At 38.9% G+C, this 26662-nt stretch overlaps 2 protein-coding genes across 3 annotated transcripts; one reads left to right on the top strand and one right to left on the bottom strand.

The window, feature by feature from the left end:
* Positions 1-4064: 4064 nt before the first annotated feature.
* Positions 4065-12014, top strand: mrto4 (MRT4 homolog, ribosome maturation factor). Of its 2 annotated transcripts, none has more exons than XM_057846810.1 (8): positions 4065-4160; positions 4345-4403; positions 4485-4588; positions 6522-6603; positions 7123-7190; positions 7609-7760; positions 7922-7998; positions 11123-12011. In XM_057846810.1, exons 1-8 carry the CDS (start codon positions 4133-4135, stop codon positions 11276-11278), a joined length of 726 nt encoding a protein of 241 aa, XP_057702793.1. In that variant the 5' UTR covers positions 4065-4132; the 3' UTR covers positions 11279-12011. The 2 variants fall into 2 exon arrangements, with proteins under 2 accessions (XP_057702793.1, XP_057702795.1); XM_057846812.1 differs by lacking the exon at positions 4065-4160 and adding an exon at positions 4230-4248 and having other exon boundaries at positions 11123-12014.
* On the bottom strand, positions 7058-26294 carry akr7a3 (aldo-keto reductase family 7, member A3 (aflatoxin aldehyde reductase)). Its single transcript, XM_057846809.1, has 7 exons — positions 25997-26294; positions 20984-21171; positions 20810-20914; positions 17086-17182; positions 16826-16925; positions 12359-12488; positions 7058-12284 (listed from the first exon to the last, which is right to left on the bottom strand). The coding sequence occupies exons 1-7, from the start codon at positions 26286-26288 to the stop codon at positions 12123-12125; spliced, it is 1074 nt and encodes a 357-aa protein (XP_057702792.1). The 5' UTR covers positions 26289-26294; the 3' UTR covers positions 7058-12122.
* Positions 26295-26662: the final 368 nt, after the last annotated feature.

The following is a 26662-nucleotide window of genomic DNA, read 5'->3' as shown; positions in this document are numbered from 1 at the left end:
GATACACCGTGACCGCAAAATAAAGTAATGTATAGAATAATTATCATTTAATATGCTATCATCGGTTTCGCTCTGCCAACCGACACAAATATGAATGGGATTAGAGCAGGGGTCCCCGTTGTGATTTGGGTCTTTTTTTTCACGGACCGGTGTCTCTCTTTTATATTCAGTTGGACTCTCAATGTTATCCAATGGTGCTAAAAAACTATTTACATCACAAACATACATGTGCAACACGGAAATGGCGTAAATTAACGCTTAACGACACGGTGAAGTCGTTAAGTCAGAGGGCTACGTGCGGTTGTTGTGTGCGCCAAACATGGCAAACGCAAATTAATATTCCTTTCTTTAAAGAAAGTTTGTAGTGTGTACTTAGGAATCGCTGCATTCGCGGTCCTTTTTAACGTTACGCGCATGCCAACTTTGTCAGAACACCGGCAATGTGCGGCAGAAAAATACAGCAAATATAAAATAGCATTTGTTTTTAGCCCCGTCGTGTTAAGCGCAGGGAAAAAAATACAACTCACCCGCTGAATCAGTGGGAGGGCTGAGTTTGTTTCGTTGAGACGAGATGGGAGAGTGAGAGAAGCTAGCATCAAGCTAGCGATGTTAGAAATTGTAGCACAGTTTTCAGCGCGCTCCAAGCGATGTCGGGATATTCCGAAATGACTTTAATCCAGAACTTCGGTAGAGTTGTTGTCTCAAATGTACGTTTAAGTCGCTGTGATTTGCGATCTCTACAAGCTGATATTCCTGTTCCACAGACATGCTCGAATCACTCGATTTATTCACATACGGGTCATGAATTCTCTCCTTCGCAGTTCGTGGGTCTTTAGTGATTGGGAAGTAGCATAAATTTTGTTTTCTTTGAGGTTGTAGGCACATCTTCTGGCTCGTCAGGTTCCCGTTTCCCTGTAAAATTGCTAAATTAGCCCTCTTAGCACTGACGAACTTTACTCATTGTCTGCGTAGTCCAGCTCTTTTTCTCGCGTTCGGGAACTCATGGGTACTACATTGCGACAAATGGCTATTTGTAAACCACATAGCATGACAGGTTTGAACCATTTTAGCGATTTTTTTGAAAGAACAGGAACGCAACTCTCTCGTCGATAAACAACGATGGCACCTGCCTCGACCTGTTGTTTCCTTGTTATGACGTCTCTGCCCCATTCGGCTGTTTCCGGAACACTTTCGGAAATGTTCGTCATTTTCGATCTATTTTCGATAATTGCTCATTAATGTGATTGATTTTTTTGTTAACTTTATCAATATTTGTTATCTTGGCACATAATGATTCGATTGATGTCTCACACCCCCTTTGCGTTTTCATACCCTTTGGACTAAGGAGACAGGAATGACTGTAACAAATACCACGCCATGAGCACGAGCACAAATTGTAGCGTCTACAAGGACAATGCCAACTTGGTGATAATACGCACTCCGTAGGAAAACAGTACATTGTTTTCAATGAATTATACCCACCTGGATGCCATGTACTGTATGTAAAAAAAGAGTTTTCCGAGAGTATAAGAGGTTGCACGCCGTTAGCATTAGGCTAATGCTAATGCAAACACGAATGCTGTTAACGATACGAGCTACATTTTGTGTGTGATGATCACTCAGCAAAGACCTTTAAAGGCTAAAGCAACATCGCATCTTCTCTCTGGACAAGATAAGAAAACAAATCTTACCGTGTGTGCAAGCCTTGAGAGGAGAGGACACTGGCGAGTTGGGGGCACGACGGCGCAGCACGTCAAATTAGTGACAAAACCAGACACTTCTACGTTGCAGGCTAACTACATATAAAATGTCACACATGAACATGTGACGGAAACTATTGTGCATTTTTGTCTCGTTAGATGAGAACTGGCATTCGTCTTGTTATGTTTTAGTCTACCAAAACACATTTTTAGCTCAATATCGTCTCGTCGTCATGAAAAGTGTTTGTTGACGAAATATTTCGTTATTGTCATCCTTGACGAAAACAACACTGCATCCTCCAGTCCTTACAGACATGAAAGGTACCGTTCAATATGATGGGTGCACTTCTGAGCCCTTACGCGTGCTGGCACCCACTCTCTTTTGGATAAATTTCTCTACCTTCCTGCGCCAAGCCTTCAGAACATCAACTGAGGGGAGTTTACTTACACACTAGGACAAGAGACAGTATTTAACCGCTTCCGACTGGAAGAAAAAACCAAGGCCAGACCACTCACCATTTGTGAAACATCTGCAGATTGTCCTCGACCGCTTCAGCCAAGCATTTCAGGACTTCAACCTTACCATCAGCCTAACTGAAACCAAGACAATTGGCCAAAGAACCACTGCCCCACCGTCCATCACCATCAACAATTACACACTGGAGGCTTTAAGTAGCTTTACCTATATTGGGTCTATCATCACCAGCAATTGGTCACTCGATGCTGAGGTCAGCTGCCAGCTTGGGAAAGCAGCCTCGACTTTTGGAAGATTAATATCCAGAGAAGAGGAGAACAGCAAGTTCACGATCCATACAAAGGCACAAATGTACAGAGCCTTCATTGTCAGCAAAGCCTGGACTCCTTAAGCACACAAAGAGAGGATACTCAACTCGTTGCGTTGTCTTAGACCGGGGTGGGCAAACTATCCCACAAAGGGCTTCAGTGGGTGCGGGATTTTGTTGAAACCCATCTTGAGTACAGCCTTTCACCAATCTGGTTTCTTACAGTTGCAATCAGTTGATTGCAGTCAGGTGCCTCTTGTTTTCGCTGAAACCTTATTGGTTCAACTGTCTGTGCTGAATCACTGCGCCCCTTGAGGACCGGTTTGCCCACCCGTCTCAAACTAATACTGGCAGTCACTGGACAGGACAAGGTCACAGACAGTGCAGTCCAGCTTCCCATCATGTTGTTCCTGCTGAAGCAACGACACCTGCATTCGCTGGGACAACGTCTGTTATACGGATAATGGCCGTTTGCCTAAAGTTGCTGTATGCAGAGCTAGAATCAAGAAAAAGGCAAGTATGCCGCCCACTGCTTTGATACAGGGATGCCTGCAAACAGGACCGCAAACTCTTGAACATCGACCAACCCACCTGGGTGGATGTTGCACAGGACTGCCACAAATGGCAACAGGCTCTCAGAAATCGGCTGCAGACCCAGGAAACCAATCTGGCTCTACAGTCTACATCACAAAACAAATGGGAAATTGAGGAAACAGAAAGCCACCATGTCCACACCAGCACCGTGTCCGGCCCGCACCTGCGACAGGTGCGGCCGTGTCCGCCTCTCCCGAATTGGACTCACCAGCCACAGAAGAAGCTGCGTGGAAAAGATCATATCACCTGCGTGTCTCCAGAGACGAGAAAATCGATACTGTGATGCCAACCTGGGGAGTTTTCTTCTTGATTGCGTCCAATCAATAAAATGCCGTTAACAAATATTTTGTCAACGTTTTAAAATGTAACTAACATTTTGACATAAAATTTATTTTCCATGAAACATTAGAATTAGTATTTGTAGTATTAGCAGTATTTTTTAATTACCTAATGTTAATATTTGTATTTAGGTCTTCTGATTTTAATTTAATTAAATAAATGCTTGTTTCTAAACGCATTTTCAGATCCTATGTAGATTATCATAAATGTATTTTTTGTACCCCAACATTCAAACCTGACATTCAAAAGAAGCAAGTGATATATTAAATTTTTATCATCATGGTTGAAGCAAACTTGGTATACTTAAAAAAAAGTTCAAATAAATAAACAATATATAATTCTAAAAATAAAATAAAAACATACGTGTATTGTGTACTACTGTGCATGTGTGTAGCCGAGCTCTCTCTAGTGGTTGGAAAGCGTAGGTGAATGCATTTATTTTTTTGTTCAGGCAGATATCGACACCAACAACTTAAAGCAATCGTAAACGTGCTTGGTGACACATTTTTGTTGTATTTTCGAGTCAGTTGAAATGAGAAACAAACGTACCTATCCTAAGGATTAATATATTGCATACTATACACTCGAAATTTAAATTAGAAATAACGATTCACATTTTTTAAAATATAATTTTAGACAGGCACCATGTAGGCGCGCCTCATTTGACAGAAACATTTGAGGTCCTTTTACTTCACGTGCGCGCCGTGGGAAGTAACCATGCCGAAGTCAAAGAGGGATAAGAAAAGTAAGAAAAAACAGATTTGTTTCTAAATGTCGAAACTTTCTTCATGGTATTTGTTTGTCCGTGAATGTATTGACGCCTTAATGTGAATGTAAGGAAATGTAAGATGCTAATTTTACCTAGTGGTGTAACAAAACATCTTATATTCCTATAGTTCACTCAGTGACATTCTCTCGATTTTCCGCAGTTTCTTTAACAAAAACCGCCAAGAAGGGACTCGAATCAAAACAGAAGTTGATAGAGGAGGTAAATGTTTTCGCAAACATTTGGATACCGAACTGAATGCTCGCAACTATGTCTGACTTTGCATTACCTTGTCCTCTATAGTTACGGAAATGTGTCGACACCTACAAATATTTGTTCATCTTTTCTGTTGCTAACATGAGGAATAACAAACTGAAAGACATCAGGACGGCATGGAAACACAGCAGGTAATCCACTATTTTTTTTTTTTTTACATGTTAAAAAAGACGAACAGCTTACACTTACTGAGCCACATTGAGAATCATTTATAGTAAACCTCACTGTAAGTGATGGGCAAGGGACCCACATTGTTGGTCATCATATTCTGACACTTAAATTCCTGGCAGAACACCTGGTGGGGGAAACTAGAATCGGTGTTGTTTTCATCAACAATGACGAGACGATAACGAGCTTTTGACAAGACGAAAATAGGTAATAGTTTCCGTTACATGTTCACAACGTGTGACATTTTATGTGTAGTTAGCCTGCATCTAGCAGTGCCTGGTTGTGTCACTCGTGATGTGCTATAAATTGTGTCAATGACTCGTTTATTTTCTTTTAACAAACTAAACAACAAAATTGAATGAAGAGGCAAATTTTAATGAATCATTTTTAATCAAACAGTTTTTCATAAATACAATACAAATCCAATTTCAAAGCACCCTCTCTTGTACGTAGGCATGTGCCGGTATGAGAGTTTGACGATATGATAACTTTAAGCAAAAATAACGCGGTTTCACGGTATTGTACTTATAGCTTAAAAATGTGTAATTTTGAGATGGGGGAAAAAAACAAACAAAAGTTTTCCATTGAACGGGATTAAAAAAAAAAAAAAAAATCACAACATATTTGCAAATTGGCAGATGTTTACAGTGGCTGAAGACTTTACAAAATTAGGCTAATGGTAGAGAGGAAACTAGCTAGCTGTCTTGGCATGGTAACTAGCCACGTTATCTGCCTCGTTAAGAAGCTTACATTATAGTATTTGTTTTACCATCGCTAGACACGTACATGTGAAATCATGTTGGAGGTGTTGCCTGCACGTCTGCTGCCCTTCCTAACTAAGCCGCGGCCGCTTGTTTCTTTTCAATAGCTGAAGTGCTCCCATATTAACGACTGTCTATTTTTGAGGGGGATGGGGGGGCTCAAGTGTAGTGTCACTGACAGACACTGGACAGAGCAACAACTGGAAGGGAATGGGTGAGGACTTTTGTCTCCAAACCACTGATTTCTCGCTACAGTTTTTGGGACCTCAAAAATGGCTAATACCCTAACGACGGTATGACGTGACATTTTCATACCACGGTAAACCTTGAAATCGATAACCGGCACATGCCTACTTGTATGACAATATCGTTGGAATGCGAGTTAGCATCATATAAGGTGGCATACCAAGTTGCTCAGTGCTAAATAACTCCACACCATAGTAAAGGAGCTGATACTGCCTGGAGAAAAAATAAAAACTGTCCCTCTGTCTAATGACACTGTCGTTTTTGTTTTATTGTTTTTATTTGATTTTTTTTCCAGTCAAATTGTCTTAATGAGTTAATGTTACTAATCAATTTGAATTCATTATTATTCATTGATTTTATTACATTTTATTTGTCAGTATCAAATGGTCAATAAATGTACCTTGAGTGTATTTTTAGTTTGGATGTGACTTTTTTTTTTTTTTTTTTAAATTCAGGTAAATTGATGCGCTTTGTCTTTTCTGTTACAAACAAAACAATGTTAATAAAATTATACTTTACTGTAAATTATATTTTTTCTTTAATATTAATAAGGACACAATGTTATGCAGAGGTGTACTTATAATAATTTTAAAGACAAATGATACTATTTACAGTGGCGGCAGAGAGCTGGGGGGGCGCAAAACGTTTACGTCTTCCTGGGGGGGAGCGTAATAGAAAATGATTGAGAAGCATTGATATAGTGGATGCATAATGCAACCCCAACAACTACTACGACTGCGCCTTATAATGCAGTGCGCCCTATATATATGAAAACAGTTTTAAAATAGGCCTTTCATTGAAGGTACACCTTATATTCCCATACGCCTTATAGTGCGGAAAAGACTTGTTTTTGCTGGCCTAGTAAAAGTGAAAATCTTTTCTCTTACAGATTCTTCTTTGGAAAAAACAAAGTCATGATAGTTGCTATTGGGAAAGGAGAAACAGACGAATACAGGGATAACTTATGTCAGGTAGGACTCAGCAATGCACTAACACTGGGGGTACAAATTTGTATTGTTTTAGGTCTGACAGCTGTTTTCAAAAAATTTTGGGTGCAGAATCTAAGACGGATTAACTTGTCAAGTTTTTCAACAATAGGATACCTGTTGTTTTAATAATGTGGAAAAAAATTACTTGGCAAATATACTTGTTTTAATAAAAAAGGGGAGGAAAAAAATCATTATCAAATAATTATGACGTACTGTATGTACGAAAGAAACGGGCATAACTGCAATGCTTTTACCAAAGATGTGACTATTTATGTAAATTTAGTAACCACATAGGAAGTAGGTAAACTGGAGAAAATAATGGCATAACTTGAGAAAAACGGAGATCAGTTTTGGATTTCGCACCCAAAAATGAGTTAAAAACCGCTCTAACGACCCCCCCCCCCCCCCAATTATTTTTGTCAACATTTTTGCCCATTGTAATAAAGCTAATGTTTAAATTGAGGATTTACAGTTCACAATCAGACTGGTCCTTTTTTGCAGGTCAGCAAGCATCTTCGAGGGGAAGTGGGAGTGCTTTTCACCAATAAAACCAAGGAGGAGGTACAAGAGTGAGTAAGCACTTTACCGGGGATTTATTAATACAAACTCGTTAACTCATTATTAAAGTGTTGCAGAAACTGGAAAACATTTAGAAACCCCCCCCAAAATATATGGTGCTTGCTATACTTCATCAACGGTAGGAGTCGTAGGACAAATCATCTTAAAACATAAATGTGATTATAAACCTTACTCTAACACTGTTTTGAACTGAGCGCCGATACCTAGGACTGGGAACCTCTGGGTACCTCACGATACCATTTGTGATGCAAGGCTCATAATAAAAATGATCACATTATATGACGATAAAGCTTTTTTTCCCCTTAAAAGTATTTGCAATCTAAGTGAGTTCAAAATAATGTAAAATCAGAAAGGCTTTCAATTGCAGTTAATGTAGATTTGAATAATTTTGGTCCCCTCCCCGCACAGGTATTTCAGCCATTACAAAGAGATGGATTATGCACGGTCAGGAAATCGAGCTCAGATGGATGTGACTCTGGACGAAGGACCTTTGGAGCAGTTCACTCACTCCATGGAGCCTCAGCTAAGGCAGCTCGGCCTCCCCACTGCGCTCAAAAAAGGTGGCAATCCCAATTTGGAACACGTAATGCAGAAGATATCTATGTATTTTTAGCACTATGGCTTGTTATTTTATATCACGTTTCCAACCACTTTTATTACTATGATAGTCAATCCTGTGACATCCCTAATGTGGAAGTGCACCATATTTTTTATTCTATAGGTGTTGTGACACTACTGAAGGACCACACGGTCTGCAAAGACGGCGATATTCTCACCCCTGAGCAAGCTCGTATTCTGGTAAGTTAATGAGATATTGTATTTATTGCTAGGAAAGCAAAATGTGTACTGAATATAAATGAGTTAAGAGTAATATTGTGGTACTTCAACTTACAACTGACCCGATTTATGAGCTGTTGAATCAAATTAGGAGATAAATTTAGCTGCACATGAACTTCAAGTAGAACATTATGAACAGTTCTTCACAAAAATTCTTGAAGGCTTTTTTTTTTTTTTTAAATACCGGATGAATGAATGGTTGATTTATTAGGATGAATTGTCACTACATTAGTGGTTGAATTGATTAAAAAAAAATTGACAATATCGCATATTAGCAATAATTTGACACAACATATCGCCTACTAAAATTTGTTATTGCGACAGGCCTAGTACTAAACCATAGCATGTATAGATTTAAATACTGCATTTTTATATTGTATGCTTCGTGTGGCCCAGTTAAGAACCAGGAAGTGTCCAACTCGCGTCAAGGCCATAGAGACGAGCTTGGAGAAAAGAAAGAAGAGAGCACGCAATTGCATAATGCAGGGCACGATATGATGTCGAACAGTGACCAATTTCAAAACCTACCATTGAACTCGCAAATGCGATTGCAATAAAAACAACAGATAACACACTTCAACCAAAGCACACTCCCGTTTCAACCTTGCCTGGCAGGGCCAGACTGTTCTCCCTGTGTTTTTCAAACACTGAGAGTATAGTCTAGGACCCAGCCCATTAACGGCCTCTCGAGCAAGTACAAAATCAATCGACATATCAGATTAGTTTATTTCCGTGACGTGTTCTTGACGAGCAACCTCACTCTTCCGCGTCGGAAGTCGTCTCCACAACAACACAGATGGCGAACAGGAGGACAGGAGTGGAGAACAGGAGAGCCGACAATATGTTCCAATTCACCGTAAAATCAGTTTTAAATTACCAAAAACACATCGACACAAGTCATTGAACAGTCTGTGTCGCGCTAGCCATGTTGAATAAACTCTGCTCTCCTCGTATGTTCACTTCCGCGCGCAAGTCCCTCGTCCCGCCCGTCGCTGATTGGTCCACTCCACTGTCTGTTTGCTGTGGCTTGCTCCACCCTGGAAATTTTATCCGCTTAATGGTGACCAGACTCAATAGCTGGAACAGCGGTGAGTCTGGAGTACCAGGCTAGTTTCAACCCATCTTCTACAAAATGTTGGAAAATGACTTAAGTGCCTCTAACATGCCATTTTTTTACAAGAAGAGTGATTTTCATCAAAGCATCAGCACATCATGTAACATGGACTAGGTTCATACTGCATAATGCACAATTCTGATTTTTTTGTCATCTTTTTTTTTTTTTGGCGTGCCCGTTCAGACTGCCTTTGTCCATTGAGCACGTTCAAGTATTACGCATGCGCACTAAATCGCAGTGTGACATGCGCTGAGCAAACTGACCACACAAGCTGCCTCTGCATCATTCTAGGGTGATCATATTTTTATTTCCAAAAAGAGGACACAAATAACATAAATAATCCCGGTTTAGTCTTATTTTCAAAGTTTATACGGATTGATAGAACGTGCACCGCACACATACGGTCAGTTGCCCCAACTCTCGGCCATGTAAGCAATATTGAAATACAGTCCTGCTCATTTTGCGCACTGAAAGTAAACCAAGCATTCTCAGGTATACAAAAATTTTATTTTATTTTACGACTTGTCAAGCCACTCTCTTCCCAAAAAGCCGAGCGCTAATGTACAGCGCCATCGCTGCCGTCCTCCGTGCTGCTCGCTATTTGCTGACGTAATTGCTGCATGAATTCCGTTTTGGGAGATTTGACAGTTCAGACCACAGCTACAATCTGGAAAAATGTGACCCAGGTCGGATTTGAAATGGTCCACTTCTATGCGACTTGTCACGTTCAGACCGTCAAGGTAATGCCTCAATCAGGTCGGGGGAAAACCATGAAAAAATCTGATTTGTGCATTAAGACCTGCGGTATGAACCTAGCCATGTTTGCTATTCCCAGCTGGATGTTAAGATACAACTAAGAAAATGTTTTTTTTTCACCAACCACATCCCATAACTGATATCTTGATTTTGCAATAGCTCAAGTTGTAAAGTTCAATTTATGTTTTAACACAAATGATTGCAACCCATGCAGGGTTCCCGCGGGTCCTTTGTCTTAAATTCAATGGAAAATTGCTGTAGGTATCAAATTTCCAGACGATGTGTTTGATTACACTGCGTCTGCCGTAAAACTTCTAATGGTGTGCATTTGTTTTATTTATGGCCATGCACTAGATACGGGAGTTAAGGATTAATATATGTTATATGGTACGTTGTCTGCAACATTGGCATACGTTAGTGACTTGAGTTGTTGCCATGACGCCATTTTTCTGGTTATTCGCAGTTGTAGAGGTGAGCGGGAATATGCAGAGATGCGGACGTGTGAATTTAATCAAAAATGGATGGAAGATTGTATATTTAAGAGGTGGTTGGTCTGTTGTAAAGTAGGTATGTGAAACCATATTGAAAAGGTGACATACAATGGTACCTTGTAGCCCAAAAGATTATTGATATGCTCAGACCAAGAACCGATATCGTTTTAAAAAGGTGTCTGTTTAAAAAAAAAAATAGTGTCTACGTTAGCTCTTTGGCTACCATTGACTGCGCTAGACGTCCAATCCAGTTACTGAAACTAGGGCATTTACAGGCGATTTCCAGTTGATTTTGAGTCACTTCCTATTCATTTGGGGACATTCTTGAGTCACTTCCTTTTCAGTAATCCAAATTAACAGGAAGTGACCCTTAAATGGCTCAACAGGAAAAGAAATTGACCGAAAATAAACATGTGAAATGTACACGAAAGGAGGGACACTAGCAGCTGTCTGTGGCATAAGTTCTGTGTTTACACAATGTTTTTTGTCATCAGAAATTGTTTTGGTCTTATATTTTTAGGGTCTTACACATGTCTTAAAAAGCATTATATTTGACTTTTAAACTGGTGTCATATCCCTGACCTGCCAACAGCATACGAGGATACAGGAAAATATTCCTTTTCAAGATCTGTAATACTCTTTGCTGTTGGGTAAATAATACAACTGATACGTTTTTGATTATAGCATCTAATCTGTTTAATATATTTTTTTGCTGTTGTTCCAGAAACTGTTGGGTATAGAGATGGCAGAGTTCAAAGTGACCATCAAATGCATGTGGAGTTCTGAAACCGGAGCATTTGAGATCCTGGAGGGGGAAGACCATCCCATGCAGGATAACGAAGTGGAGGATGATGATGAAGAGGCAGAAGATGGAGAGTGAAAGAAGATGACTTTTTTTCCCCCCTTCCATTCGTTTATAACTTTTAAATGTCACATGATCAGGATGTTGAAATTTAGTGGGTTCCAGGAAATGTACTCTTACCCTCCAACTTTTTTTTTTTTTTTAAAGCTATGGACAAATGTTGCTCAACTGTACAGTATGGTTTGAAAACATTGCTATTATTACATGTACCAATGCCACAATGTAAACCAAAAAATGTTACATTTAAAATCAGGTGAAATTCTGTATGGAAATGAAGTATCATCAGATTTACAAAACTAATCTTGAAACAATTCGAGTACAGTACAAGTAACAAATTGGTGGAAAGCATGCACATTCAAATAGTGCTAAGTTTAAAGTGAGAACCTTTCAAGTCTGCTGAAAGCCATTCTCCCTCTGCCGGTGCCTTTCCTAGCAGAGTTTGGCAAGATACTGCTTGAAATAGTGTCAGGCAGTTATTGCATCAACCAGTTACACATTTACACCTTCAAACAATTTAGAGCCTTCAATTAACCCATGTTTTGGGGGGCGCGTTGGAAAACCGGAGACCAAAAAGTGGACGCAAAGCTAAATAACTGAGGAAGCAGGAAAAGTCTCAGAAAGGCATACAGATGTTGCCGTCTTGGCAATATTAGTGAAACATTAAAAAGCTGGGTAATTCCATTCACCGGTTTCCAGTTGATTTGGGTCGGGTCAAATTAAGTTCACCCATTAAAGGTGCATTGCTTTCAAGACTCATTCTAAATTTATTCCAAGAGCACAATACCCCATTTCTTGGGTACCGTGTAATTACTGATCAAATTTGCGCCTCGCTCGTCTGACGACGATCCTTATTCTGCAACGTCTATCTGAAGTAGTTGGGACATTCGTGAACGACCAGCTTCCAAGCGTCCTCAAACGCTTTTACCACCTTCTCATCAAGAGGACCTTCTTCAGCGGCTGCCAGGTTCTGTACCAGCTGCTCCATGCTGGACATGCCAATGATTACACCGTCGCCGAGGTCACCCTTCGAACAAGCGAGACGTGTTAAAACGTTTGCAGAGTTGCGTGATCGCGTTGATGGATGAGCGTCTGTGAAACCTTGAGCTGGGAGTGGTGGTACATCCAGCGTATGGCAGCAGACAACAGCGTGGGCGGTGTTGGACCATATGCCAACTCCAAGGCGTTTTGGACCATTTCTATGGCTTGGAAGTGGCTCTGCTTCCAGTATCTACAGAGGAAATGGAGAAACATCCTAGTTTTGAAGTATTTTGGGGGGCATACAAATGTACTGTTATTAGTTAATGGAAATTATAGGTTTAAAAACAATTCATTTCTAGTAAAGGTTTTTAAATGTTGCAACTCGGGAAGCCAGATGGTGTAACTCGCATTTGGCACAATTTTAAAATATTTTTAGCAAATAACAGTGATCCCACAATTATCACTGTTAATGGGGACTAGAATACGGCCGCAGCCCCATTTTTAACATTTTTTAATATCAATAAATATATACAACCCTATAAACGTAACCAATATAATGATTACGTACTGTACATTCATTCACTCATACATGTGTAAGTGTACATACATACGTAGATGTAAAAGTGTACATAAAGGTGTTCCCTGGCTATATTGTGCTTCAAACTTTGCGCCCTCAGCCCATCGATTTTTTTTCCCCTTCGAATAAAAGATACAGTACAAGATGTATACAGTAGATCGATACATGTACAAATCAGTTTTATATATATATATCATTGATATAAGTATTTCATTTGTAGTGCTTAATAACTATTAAAATATACTTTTTTTATTAATTATTATTATACAGTACTTTGAGGGAAAACCATGTCTTTTATTAATCTCTTTCCAATATTGTTTTAAAAAAAAAAAATTACACTGAACACAACAAAAAGCTCCGCCTCCACTTGCTGAGTGGGGGGCAGTCCCCATTAACCGCAAAAATCACTTTGTTCTCAACAAAAATTGAGCCGTGATGTAGTAAGGGATCACTGTAGTATAACGTGAAACTTTACATCCCCTTTAAAATACAGGTTGTGTATCACAAAATGCATTGGGTGGGGTGGGGGGGGGGGGGGGGGGAACCAAAAAAACGGCAATTACCAAAAAGTCCAAATAAAAGTTTGAGAACAAATTTGGAGTTACCATCCAAAAAAGATATTAAAAAAAAGGCCAGCCAAATAAAACCTCTGCTGGATTATTTTATTATAAATATTTCATTGCTTTTCCATATACATTGCCCTCCAGTGGCAACAGTGAATATGACAACTCATTTAACATGGGTGAATCAAGCTGCTCCCTGTTGAAAACACGTTTTTGTTTGAGCTAATGTTTTTTTTTTCCTTATATACATTCGTTATTTATAGGTATAACTAGCAGTATTTTGTGGGACTATGTGTTTTAACAATTTGTTAAGAGCATTGCATAAAACAGGCATGAAAATGGGTCAGGGGTTGAAAAGGTGAGAAGGGTGTGGAGGAAATATGTTCCAGTACACTGTACACCCCAACAAAATATTGAGCTCTGTCGACCCACACTGTGTTTCAGCAGGGCCTTGCAGAGACCGGTGGAGGGGCGGGTGCTCGTAGATCAAAAGGGGCACATGAACAAGTATTTAATACACCTTAAAACAACATAACTTCAATTTTAACCAGCTTTAGATAATAATTGGATGCGACTGTGACATACTTTAATTGGGAGGGGGCAACAGTGAATAGAAATCAAAACTGTCATCAACACTTTCTGGCTGTGACTCAGTCAGTCTGCCTCTTTTCTTCCTTCAACCTCTGCATCAAAACTTCCTTCCTCAACTTGTTCATCTGACAACAAACCACATCAGATGGTCACTGAGCCACCAACAGCAGTTTTCTCAAAACTATAATTTCATTATTATCCATACTTAACAAGTCTAGCACCTAATGATTAATAAAGCAATGACATAAAATCTTATAGAAAAATAACATTGTAATTGTGTTTATAATTGTATTTAATACCCGACTATCCTTGCAAACTTGTTCTTACCAGGTCTGCTATTCACCCAGCTGATGAGGTATCCACTGCCTTTAGCAGCCTCATCCAACTCCTTTTTTTATCCCTCAATCTCCTTTCCCTACGAGGCATGTCTATGTAATGAAATATAAATATTTAAAAAATTAATTAATTAAAAAAAAAAAAAAAAAAACAGACTCCCCGGTGGCTTTTAGTTTAAAAGCTTTCTTAATTTCTTTCTCTCTCAATAACGATGGAGGTAGATTTGTGTTTTCATTATTCAATCAAAAAACAAAGTTACTTTTATCAAAAACAAAGTTGCTTCAATCAAAATACAGTATATACTTTTAATCCCAAAAAAGTCACTTCAATAAAAAAATTGTTTTTGATTGCAAAAATAAATTTGAGACAAAAAAAGCATTTGAAAACTATTTTTCTTGATTGAAACAAACTTTTCCATTTTGAAGTAATGTTGTTTTGCGTTTGGGCCACATTTTGGCTAGGACATTTGTGTCTTTATTATTCAATCAAATAAGTTGCTTCAAACAAAAAAATATATATAAAAAGAAAAACTTTGCACATGTGTCAGTCACCGTTTAACAAAGCATGAGAGGGTTTGAGTAGACTCACTATGAAGCATTTAATAAAGCCAAGCATTCTCTTACTACTTTATTCTTGTTTAAAAATAATTCGGTGGGGCAGTAACATGTTTAAAACTTATCATAATTCTTACATTTTGAAGTGCTTGAAAACCATTTATAAATGATACTTTGGTGAAAAAAGTGAAAAAAAACATGTCTTATATATATGTATCTTTTTTCCAATGTAAAATCTGAATAAATACATTGAACACGCACAAAAAAAATGGGGGGGGGGGGGGGGGGGGGGGGGAAATGGGGGGGGGGGGGGGGGCTACTTCGCGGTTTTTACTTATTGCGGCGGGTTCTGGTCCCCATTAACCGCGAAAAACGAGGGATCCCTGTATTTCTGAAAAGCTTTAAGAAGCAAGAGTCATTCCCACCACTCGTCGTGCCGGTGTTGTGCCGACACCGGCCGTCAGCTCAAGTCCAAACCGAAAATAACGCGTCTCAGGTGGACGACGGGAGCGATACGAGGCGCCCCCCTCCATCCGAGAGCATGCCGCTTAATTTGACTCAACAGTGTGTTTCTTCGTTTATATTACCGCTAAATACACAAGCTTGACGCCAATTTAACGGGAGCCATTTTTTTTCATGGGAGATTTGGCTAGCTCTGGCAGAGTGCAATGCAAGCTGCAACGAATGGCAGTAACTTTTTTATATCGCAAAATGTGAAAACGACTGAAACCATTACGTACTCACCAAATTCAATCTGCTGGCAAATACAGGCAAGTGTGTATGCTGCGCTCTGGTCTGCCCCGGTGTGGATAAGGCCTGCTTTTTGTTTTCGCAGCTTTGCAATGCAACCAAAGGCTCTCCGAGCACTCCATGTACACGCGTAAGGAGTGCGCGCGTTTGGAATAATGGAACGCAGCTTGGGCCGATGATTGGTTCTCGTCAGCAAAGCATCTAGAAGGAGTTGCTGACTGTCCAAGTGTCAATTTTTTTAAAGAACCGATTTCTTAAATGCTCAGTTTACGTACTAAGTTAATCACATGATGATGATAATAATAATAATAATTGAACAAACCCCCCCCACCCCCCTCCTTCCAAAAATAATTTCTCCTCGGATCTACGCAATTCACGTAGGTCGCCCTTTTTGACTTCAAAACGGCGAATTTCGCCGAAAGGTGAGAGATTTTCATGCCTGATAAAAAAAAAAAGCATTTTATAGCATTTAAGCTAGCAGGACTTTTGCTATGCAAGTTAACCAATTGTACTTTTGTTGTACTTAAAGCTTCATTCATTCATTTTTTATCCCGTTTGAGGCTCAGCGCAGGTATCTCTGTTTTTAAAAGTGTAATTCTGCATAGTTTGAAGAAACACCCAGGAATTTTATTTTGTATTCACATATAATACTGTTTTAAAAGTGCAATCGAAGTTTTTGTTTTACATCCTAAAATTTATTCTGCAAGGCATTAAATGATCCTAATCCGATTACTCGAACGAACTAGTTGATAGATTAATCGGCGAACAAAATAATCAATAGCTGCAGCCCTAGTCTGTATTATTCTTGTCCAGTGAAAATCATGTTTTGAAATGGTGATGTTTGTAGTTTAAAACTGAAAACGGCTTTAAATATTAATTTTGTGACATGCTTTTCCATATATTGAGTATTTTTTAGGACGCGGCTCTAAACACGTTAATTCTCCACTCATACAATTTTTCTTTTTTTTTTTTTAAACCATTCCTCGTACGCAATACTTAAGGTTAGGAATGGAATGCTTCACAATGCACACAGCTGCGTCACAAATGGCACATCTCCTCTATAGGTTTTGCATATTGTAGTAATGATGGAAAACATATTGGAAAAAATATTGGCATTCATTCATTATAAAAGGTAACCACAGCATCAGCTAGTTTTAAAAGTAATCGGGGAATATATCTATGGAAAAAGTTCATGTTTGGGGCAATTTAATCATACCTGTCCCTGTATGCTGCAGCCCAGTTGTTTCCAAAGAACCTCCCTTCAGGCTGAGCTGAATCTTTGTCCTCAAAGTGATACTTCCCTGTCAGAAGGCCCCCTGGAGAAGAAAATCACATTATTAGCGCCTGTAATGTTTCAAAAACGTTTTTAAACGGGTGAGAAAGTCGGTGAACATACTACAGACATGAACGTCTTAGCTCGATGCATTTTGACTGTCATACAGGTGAATAAAGTCTCCCTTCAAACAAGTTGTGTACCTGCAAGAGGGTTGTATGCGTAGAACTTCAACCCAAAGTACCTCAAGCATGGCAGCAACTCCGTCTCGACCTGTCTTGTGGTGGCGTTGTACATTCCCTGTGAGATGCAGCACAGAACTTGGATGATTTTTATTACTGGTTTATTACTTAAATGTGTGCACTACGGCTAAAACAACTAATCAATTAAAACCGATTTATACAGGCATGAAAATGGGTCAGGGGTTAAAAAGGTGAGAAGGGTGTGGAGTAAATATGTTCCGGTACACTGTACAACTAGGGCTGTCCCAAACGACAAATTTTCTCCCGATTAGTCAGCTGACGATTCTTATGATTAATCGACTAATCCAATAATTTTTTTTACTAATTTAGCAAAGAAATTTTTGATGGCGCTTTTTAATTTAGAAAAACATTTTGGAACACTTATTCTTTATTAAAGTAAAAATTAACACGTAAATAACAACAATCACAAATAAATAATGAGGTGAAATGCTGATAGCATTAACTAGTGCAAAAGAATGGAATTTCAACAGATTCAGAACACCGACTTCGCCTTTCCAACATCATTCAAAACAATTATTAAAAAAAAAATCTAGCATTATTATTATTATAGTATAGGGGCCTACTACTATATATAATAGTAGTATAATAAATATTCATTGGCAATCAGATTTTTCATAAAGGGTGTGTCATTTTAAAGCGATTCTTAATGTAGAATCGGAATTCTGAAGTATGTGGGATTCACTCCAGAAATCGTTATTTATATGACGAACATGACGTGCTTTTACTTTGAAATGTTCACCGGAAGTACGTTCGCTAAACCGCTAAGAGGAAGCTTTACACTCCGCAAAAAAAAGCTCTTTTTGTCATTGCATGTGGTGTCAGTAATACATTTTTTGGATTTTTAAATGGTGTTAACTAGCAATTTTTCAAGTTTGAAGTGTCACCATTTAACCGCAAGTTTGCATTTTGGAGAAGACTGCCAATGTTTTATAGCCGGCTAAAGTAGGTCGTCTTTTTTCCCTATTAGCCTCAATGTAGCAATGCTAATGTTTACAGTGTTCAATATACAGTGCCCTCCATAATTATTGGATTTATAATAGTGACGCACGATAATACATTTTTCAACCGATACCGATAACCGATAATTTCCTCCTCATTCCAACCGATAACCGATAATGTCAAGCCGATAATTCTATTAAAAGATTTATGTAAAATTTTAAAGTATACACAAAAGAAAATATTACTGTGCAAAAATATAATTTATTGCTCTTTTTTTCAACATAAAATATGAACAAGTCGTCAATTCAAACATCTAAATAATGACAGATTGTCTAACATTGTGTAATGGTAAACTTTTGGCAACAATTACTTACTGAGTAAATACCTAAGTTGCACAAAAATGCCTTTAAAAGTAAGCCATTCCTAACATATATAGCATTAATACACTGCAAAACACACCTCCTTAAAACTAGTCAGTTTTAAGTGTAAATCTATTGGCAATAAGTGAAATTATCTGCCATCGCTTCAATTGTATTTCTCTCAGATTTCTTGGAAGAAAAATAGCTAGCTGAAAATAATCTTAACAGCCTTGTTTTAAGCAATACATTATTATACTTAATCCCAAAAAAACAAAAACTTGGAAGAAGGAAAGATTTTGAATAATATTTGTGGCTACAGAATGTTGATTTAAGAATTTGATTATCCACTGTGACTGTTATTGATCAGAGAAATAAGTTAAATAATTTGAAAAGTGATTGCTAATGTTATATGCTTTGTTGCACACTGTGAAAATGATTAACTCAAAAGAGCGAGATGTCATGTACCCATTCTGCAGCGCTTTGTTTACATTTGCGGCTTTCACGACATTTGCTTTACAGCAGCTAAACTGATACACGGCAGGACTATTTCGACGGAGTTGGAGCTCGCATCCGCGTGCGTGTTGTTTTGTTAAGCCGAAAATAAAGGCAGCGTTACAAAGTCATCTGACCGCTCGTCATTTTACATACTGAATGCATTATTGGCTGGCTGACTTCGTTTTCTCCATGTTAAATTATCATCGAACCACTGTGCCGTCATGATAAGTTTGCTTACTGGACATCTCTTTTTCATGAAGAATGGTGGTCCTATAAACTGCATTATTTTTTTATCCAGGGCTTTGGTTCTCGGAACATTTCGGTAAAAAAAACAAACCGTGTCTCGTCTCGGCGGCGGCAACTACGTTCGTACCGGATAATCCGCCCGCCCCGACTGGTTCGCCGCGGCGTATTCGGGTCCTGGCTCTGCTCGCACGCCGTGGGGGAACGCTTGAGAAACCGGGGTGTTTGCCGGAGGTCCCGAAGCCGGGAAATCGGGCTCGGCCCGGGCTGCCCCGCCTACGGCGAGGCGGCCTGCCGGACCGGCCAGAGCGGCGGGCTCCGTCGGAAGACGGCTACTTGCCGACTATCGGTCTACAGTCGTGCCGGTGTTTAGCCTTAGATGCAAATTTACCACCCTCCTTGGGCTGCATCCCCAAACAGCCCGACTCTGTATTGTCACAAGCCCCGTAGTTTAGCTTGTGTTTACAATAGCCTTAGCATTCCCGCTAACAGCAGCCTCGTATTCGTTCCAAAAATCTTTGTGACGCAGTTTTAAACAGCTGCTGGGTTAGTGGTTTTGAATGAGGACGCTTTCTTTCTGCCTGGAACTTCTACGGTACATGTTTCGCAGATGGCGAGAGCGTCGTTTTTTTAGTAACAGCCGCCATAATATTCAACTACTTCTTGTCGTGTAACTCCGCTTCCTCAACCCCTCCTCCCTCAGGGGCTTCAGAGAGGGGAGGGGTTGAGGAGGCGGCGTGCTGAATTCTTCGGTTGCGCACATTTGGAGGCTAAATCAAGTATATAATTATCGGATTGCATTATCGGTTTTTTATTATCTGGATTATCTGTGTGACGTCATAATTGCCATTATCGGCCGATAATTATCGGTGACCGCTATTATCGTGTATCTTTAATTTATAATAATTATGTGTTTTTTAGCTTCTAATAATTATTTTTTTCTAAATAATATGGGACCTTAATGGAAAAAAAAGAGAAAAATCCAACCTTCAATGCAAGTGCATTTATTCAGTGGGGAAAAAATCCCACAAAGAAATAATTATTTGACATCAAATAATGTGTGTCTCAATTATTAGCACCCCTGGTGTTAATACTTTGTACAACCCCCTTTTGCCAACAAAACAGCACCTAATCTTCTATAATATTTCACAAGACGGGAAAAGACAGAAAGAGGGATCTTCAGCCATTCCTCTTTGCAGAATCTCTCTAAATCATCCAGAGACCTGGGTCCTCTCCTCTGTACTCTCCTCTTCAGCTCACTCCACAGGTTTTAAATGGGGTTGAGGTCTGGGGACTGAGATGGCCATGGGAGGAGCTTGATTTTGTGTCCGGTGAACCATTTCTGTGTAGATTTGGCCATATGTTTACGGTCATTGACTTGCTGAAAGACCCAGTGACGACCCATCTTCAGCTTTCGGGCAGAGGACAACAGATTTTGATTTAAAATGTCCTGGTATTTCAAAGCATTCATGATGCCATGCACCCTAACAAGGTTCCCAGGTCACTGAGGGTTTAATTTTACATTCACCTTTGTTTCAGGGAGGGTGGATTCGCATTCTACTCAGCGGCAGTTTAAATGTAGATGTAAATGGATGACCCTCTAAAAAAGCAATTTCACTGCTCCTTACCTGATAAACAGTTGGCACAATCCAATTATTTTGTCTGCACAGGCACACAATTTCAGCCACTTCCCATGATACATAATTGGACAGGCCAAACTCCTTGAATTTCCCCTAAAGAAGACATTTTATTAGCAGGTGGACATGAGCAAAAGAAAATATTTTTTGAAACATTTTTTTTGCCTCTTTGTGGAGCTGGTCACAAGCCCGCAAGGTGTCCACGATTGGATTGAGGTGATCGGGCGCATGCAAGTAGAAAAGATCTACGCAGTCTGTTCGCAGACGCTTGAGAGAGGTCTCCAGTTGAGAGCGCACGCTCTCTGGTTTCAATGTCTTGCCGTCCCAAGGGTTTGCTTTGGTGGCAATGCTGACTGCATTCAGAAAAAGGAAACAAATACGTTAACAATAAGTTGTTTACTTGAGTCGCACACCTCTTTAGTAAATATTAACAATAAAATATCCCAAGGCTTTATTCATTCCGGCAGCTTTTTTAAACACTAGTATTTATTTACTTATTTTTAACCTGTCCTGTTCAGCTGCTTAGGCACAAATAATAGGAATCTGAGCGTCCTTATGGTCTGAACAGTTTTAATGTATCACATGGGATATACTCCCATTGTGAAAATTCATTATGTTTTATATAGTAAGAGAAAACAGTGAGCAGGATGGGGTGGGGTGGGACAAGAAATACATGGTTACACGCCTATGCTACCTAGTATAGATGGTTCCATCAGTATTTTTATTTTTTTATTTTTTTTACAATTACAGGAAGGTGATTTTCTGTCCCCTTTCCATTACTGGATATCTGTAATGATACACAAAAACAAGTCAACAAACATACTCCTATTGAATCATTAAAAAAACAGTAAGGGAAGGTGGCGGAGGAAAGACAATTTTTGGTGGAGAAAAATAAGCCGGAGATTTTTAGACCATATTACCCAGCCCTGTGTAAATATGTTTGTTAAAATTGTCTTATATAACACTATATTCCCGATATCGACAATAGGGGAACACACACAATATTATTACCTATTACCAGTTATTACTATTACCAGTTTTACCAGATCAATATTTTATAGGAATGTCCTGATCTGATCACGTGATTGGAAATCGGGATGATCAGGCGATTTTTCAAAGGATTGGAATTTTTGATTTATACTATATATAATTAAAAAATACTATTGTGCTGGCTAGAGTCACTATGGTTGAGCCAGTAAACATTTTACAGTACGTTACTGCCACTTTCTTCTCATAATAATTCACAGCATCCACTGAGTGATGCAGTTTGGAACACATGCTCATTCACTTTCACAGTACACAACCTGTAAGTCGTATTGACGCTGTTGAGTGCTTTCTGTTACATTTCTGCCTTGGAAACTATATGTAAGTATTTTACACCTATACAAACCTGTTAATATGTTGCATATAGTGAAAAACACAGACAACACAGACAAGCAGTTTCTGCTCTTGCAGCCCTCTTTAAAATAAACTGCTGTATTTTAAGCCAAAAGAACCGTTGTGTTTGATAGAACAATATGTCAATATGCTGCCATAGCAGATTCATGGAGCATTAAGTCCCCGAACGTTTTTTAATTTGTCTGTTTTACCCTGGAAACCCCCGTTTACAGACGTCACGCAATTGCTTTTGTTTCAACCTAGGCATAAAAAGAAGGTAAGTAATCGTATTTATTATTTGAAATGTCTTGTTATTTTTAGCTTAGAATAATTAATGTTTAATATTTAGTTAGAAAAAAAAACGACTTAAAAAAATTATTCACTCGCGTATTTTTAACTTTTAAACAAATTATGTCACAATGAAAAAATTAGCGTCTGTAAGAAAGTCATTGATATCTACCTCATAACTAGTGCTTAATTGTATTTTTTTTGTTACTGTCGCATTTTCCTCAATATTTTAGATGATAATCGATCCAAACAAAGAAAAACCGGGGAAAAAAAACGTTTAAAAGGGTAAATATAAGAAAATGAACATCTCGACCACTCCTTGATGTCTGTGATTTCTGCATCGCGACCTTTGTTATATTACCATATTTCACCATTATAATCCCCAAAGAATCTGGCTGTGGCCATTCACAGCTGTGTCATGACTAGGCATGTGCCGGTATGAGATTCTGACGGTACGATAACCGTGGGCAAAAATACCGCGGTTTCACGGTATCACGGTATTGCAATTATAGCTCCAAAATGTGTTATTTTGAGATGGGGAAAAAACAAACAAAAAAAGTTTGTCATTGAACAGGATTAAAAAAAAAAAATCACAACATATTTGCAAATTGGCAGATGTTTACAGTGGCTGATGACTTTACAAAAGTAGGCTAATGGTAGAGAGGAAACTAGTTAGCCGTCTTGGCATGGTAACTAGCCACGTTATCTGCCTCGTTAACAGGCTTACATACAGTGCCTTGCAAAAGTATTCGGCCCCCTTGAACCTTGCAACCTTTCGCCACATTTCAGGCTTCAAACATAAAGATATAAAATTTTAATTTTCTGTCAAGAATCAACAACAAGTGGGACACAAACGTGAAGTGGAACAAAATTTATTGGATAATTTAAACTTTTTTAACAAATAAAAAACTGAAAAGTGGGGCGTGCAATATTATTCGGCCCCCTTGCGTTAATACTTTGTAGCGCCACCTTTTGCTCCAATTACAGCTGCAAGTCGCTTGGGGTATGTTTCTATCAGTTTTGCACATCGAGAGACTGACATTCTTGCCCATTCTTCCTTGCAAAACAGCTCGAGCTCAGTGAGGTTGGATGGAGAGTGTTTGTAAACAGCAGTCTTCAGCTCTTTCCACAGATTTTCGATTGGATTCAGGTCTGGACTTTGACTTGGCCATTCTAACACCTGGATATGTTTATTTTTGAACCATTCCATTGTAGATTTGGCTTTATGTTTTGGATCATTGTCCTGTTGGAAGATAAATCTCCGTCCCAGTCTCAGGTCTTGTGCAGATACCAACAGGTTTTCTTCCAGAATCTTCCTGTATTTGGCTGCATCCATCTTCCCGTCAATTTGAACCATCTTCCCTGTCCCTGCTGAAGAAAAGCAGGCCCAAACCATGATGCTGCCACCACCATGTTTGACAGTGGGGATGGTGTGTTCAGGGTGATGAGCTGTGTTGCTTTTACGCCAAACATATCGTTTTGCACTGTGGCCAAAAAGTTCAATTTTGGTTTCATCTGACCAGAGCACCTTCTTCCACATGTTTGGTGTGTCTCCCAGGTGGCTTGTGGCAAACTTTAAACGAGACTTTTCATGGATATCTTTGAGAAATGGCTTTCTTCTTGCCACTCTTCCATAAAGGCCAGATTTGTGCAGTGTACGACTGATTGTTGTCCTATGGACAGACTCTCCCACCTCAGCTGTAGATCTCAGCAGGACAGGACAGAGGAACAACTGGAAGGGAAAGGGGAGCACTTCCGTCTCCAAACCATGAATTTCTCGCTACATTTTTGGGACCTCAAAAATGGCTAATACCGTAACGATGGTATGACGTGATGTTTTCATACCACGGTAAAACAAAATAAAATAATTTCCATAAAAAAGTAAAAACACTTCTGAATAAAAAATTTTTAAAAATCAACTGCATGACTTGTTTTGAGGGTGGAAAAGCTCAATCGAAGTTTCGCCATTTTCAGCCACTGTGTCAGCTCTAGTCTACATGATGTCATGCCTATGTGTTGAAAAACAAAGAATTCATAAGTTAATAAGTTAAAAATGTATAAGTTAGTTTAAAGTGTAAATATTGTTGTGGAAAGGTTTCATCTAAACAAACAAACAAACAAACAAAAAAAACATTGGGAGTGAGACCTCTCCTTGATTCAGCGAACGTGGATTTGTGCTTAGGGCAAGAGCATCTTTCGCAATTAGCGATCTTTGAAGCTATCCCCTTTTCCCCTTCATTCAAGCAAATCAAGCTTGTTTTCTCACTCTGCGGCTGTAACACTCGACGAAGTTGCTCTCCCAGCTAAGCCTAGGCTAACATTCATCTTTGTAAGCTTTTAGTTAGTTTGTATATTGAATTTGAAAGGAAAATGTGTTTCGTTTTTTGCGAACTTTTCATGGTGCTAATCTGTTGAAGCTACTCACACATGGAAAAATACAATTGTACAATGTTTTAAATGTATTCATTTTATATACTCCACTTACCATGATTTGAGAGCTCAATAAATTGAAGAAAAGTACGCCTTATGTTTGGAGTATTTGTTTTTGGGTTCAGTGGCTGTCTAGCCGATAGCGTCACTTTCACACACAGCAACAAACGGGAGGGGGTGAGGGCTGCTGCGCCAAGCCACTTCTGGCTGCATTTTTGACACATGAAAAATAGCGAATACTGTACTACGGTATGACGGAAAATTTTAGAGGTTTTGAAACCGCAATGTTTTCACACCACGGTAAACCGTGAAACCGGTAACCGGCACATGCCTAGTCTCATCTAACATGGCTGGATCCAGCAGCTCCTTGTTAACAACAACATGGGGTTGTACGTTTTTGTTTGAGCTAATAGGATTGTTCATGCATTTGTAATTTAGTTTAGAAGTATATTTAGCAGGTTTTTTTTTTTTTTTTTTTTGGTGGGAATATGTGTTTGAATGATTTGTTAAGAGCATTGTAAAAAATGAAAAAACTTAGAATTTTATAGAATTTAAGATAGCAGATTTGTTAAGAAGTTAGGCAATTGTTCTTTTGTTGTACTTCGAACTTTATTTTTTTTAAGATTAGGAATTTTAAATTATTGTTAAATGCATTTATTCCTCTTGTGAAATGAAAGTTCAACTCTGCATAGTTTAAACAAACACAGTGGAGTTTTATTTTGTATTCGCATCTAATGTTCTTTTGAAAAGCATTCTTAGCAAGCCAATGTTTACGTCACCTAAATTTGATTCTGCAACGCATTAAATGTTCCTAATCCGATTACTCGATTATTTAAATTAATTGATAGATTAATCGATTACTTAGTCTATAGCTGCAGCCCGTGTTAAGTGTCAATAGCACAGGATAATGTGAAAACTAATAAAGTATGCATTCGTTGTTCATGACATAAACTTAGACAATGCTGCTGTCCGCATTTTCAGTATTTTGCATTTGGTTACAGTACACGTATACAGTACTTCAGAGAGACTTGGCACTACTATCAATTGGAGAAGAACGTAGCATTATTTAATAATGAATTGGACCTGTTTGGGGGAGGTTCATGCCCCCCATGATGTTCTCCGCCTTTCCATCCGTATACATGAAAGCAGTGTCCAAGTGTTTGTGTCCACGGTTCAGGAAGGTCTTGACCATATCCAGACTCTGCTCGGCGTTCGCCCGACCACCGAAGGCCATGGTGCCAAGCAAGGTAACCGGTCGTGTCGCCGACATTTTTCGCCGCGGAACAAACTCCAGACAAAAGTTGGCACTCAGCGTACTCGCTATAAAAAGTGAATTAGGTGGCGAGACAAGTCGCGCTATTATTACGCAATGCATGGGTGGCTAAAGTTCAAAGTTCGCGTGTGACAGCAGTAAAACTCCTCCTCCATTGCTCCAATTAGATAGTTGCTATACCCCAAATTCACACTAGAGTGAGCCAAATATCTAAATTCAGCACGAAATACATTTACAGTATGTGTTTTTTTTTTTTTTTTTTTTTTTTTTTAAAATCAAAATAGGTTCGAATGTCATGTGAAAAGCAAAGTTGAACGCTTGAAAACGGATTGTTTTCTAAATTAAAGAATTAAAACCTAGTTTTGTAATACTACTTTTATTCTGAAGTCGTATCCTTGCACTGAGTTGGACTTTGCACCTTTGGTGAGAAGTGAAAATGCCTTTATTTGTAAATGAATGAATGAATGAATGAATGA

Source organism: Corythoichthys intestinalis, chromosome 9 (assembly GCF_030265065.1).
Source record: "Corythoichthys intestinalis isolate RoL2023-P3 chromosome 9, ASM3026506v1, whole genome shotgun sequence".
Taxonomy (NCBI): domain Eukaryota; kingdom Metazoa; phylum Chordata; class Actinopteri; order Syngnathiformes; family Syngnathidae; genus Corythoichthys; species Corythoichthys intestinalis.
This window is presented reverse-complemented; position numbering and strand designations above follow the sequence as displayed.

Coding starts and splice junctions, on each gene's coding strand:
- mrto4 (XM_057846810.1), top strand. CDS start 4,133: ATGCCGAAGTCAAAGAGGGATAAGAAAA. Junction 6,604..7,122: donor ACAGGGATAACTTATGTCAG/GTAGGACTCAGC, acceptor CCTTTTTTGCAG/GTCAGCAAGCATCTTCGAGG. Junction 7,191..7,608: donor ACCAAGGAGGAGGTACAAGA/GTGAGTAAGCAC, acceptor CTCCCCGCACAG/GTATTTCAGCCATTACAAAG.
- akr7a3 (XM_057846809.1), bottom strand. CDS start 26,288: ATGCATTGCGTAATAATAGCGCGACTTGTCTCGCCACCTAATTCACTT. Junction 20,915..20,983: donor GTGACCAGCTCCACAAAGAG/GCAAAAAAAATG, acceptor TGTCTTCTTTAG/GGGAAATTCAAGGAGTTTGG. Junction 17,183..20,809: donor TTGTGCCAACTGTTTATCAG/GTAAGGAGCAGT, acceptor TGCATCTCACAG/GGAATGTACAACGCCACCAC.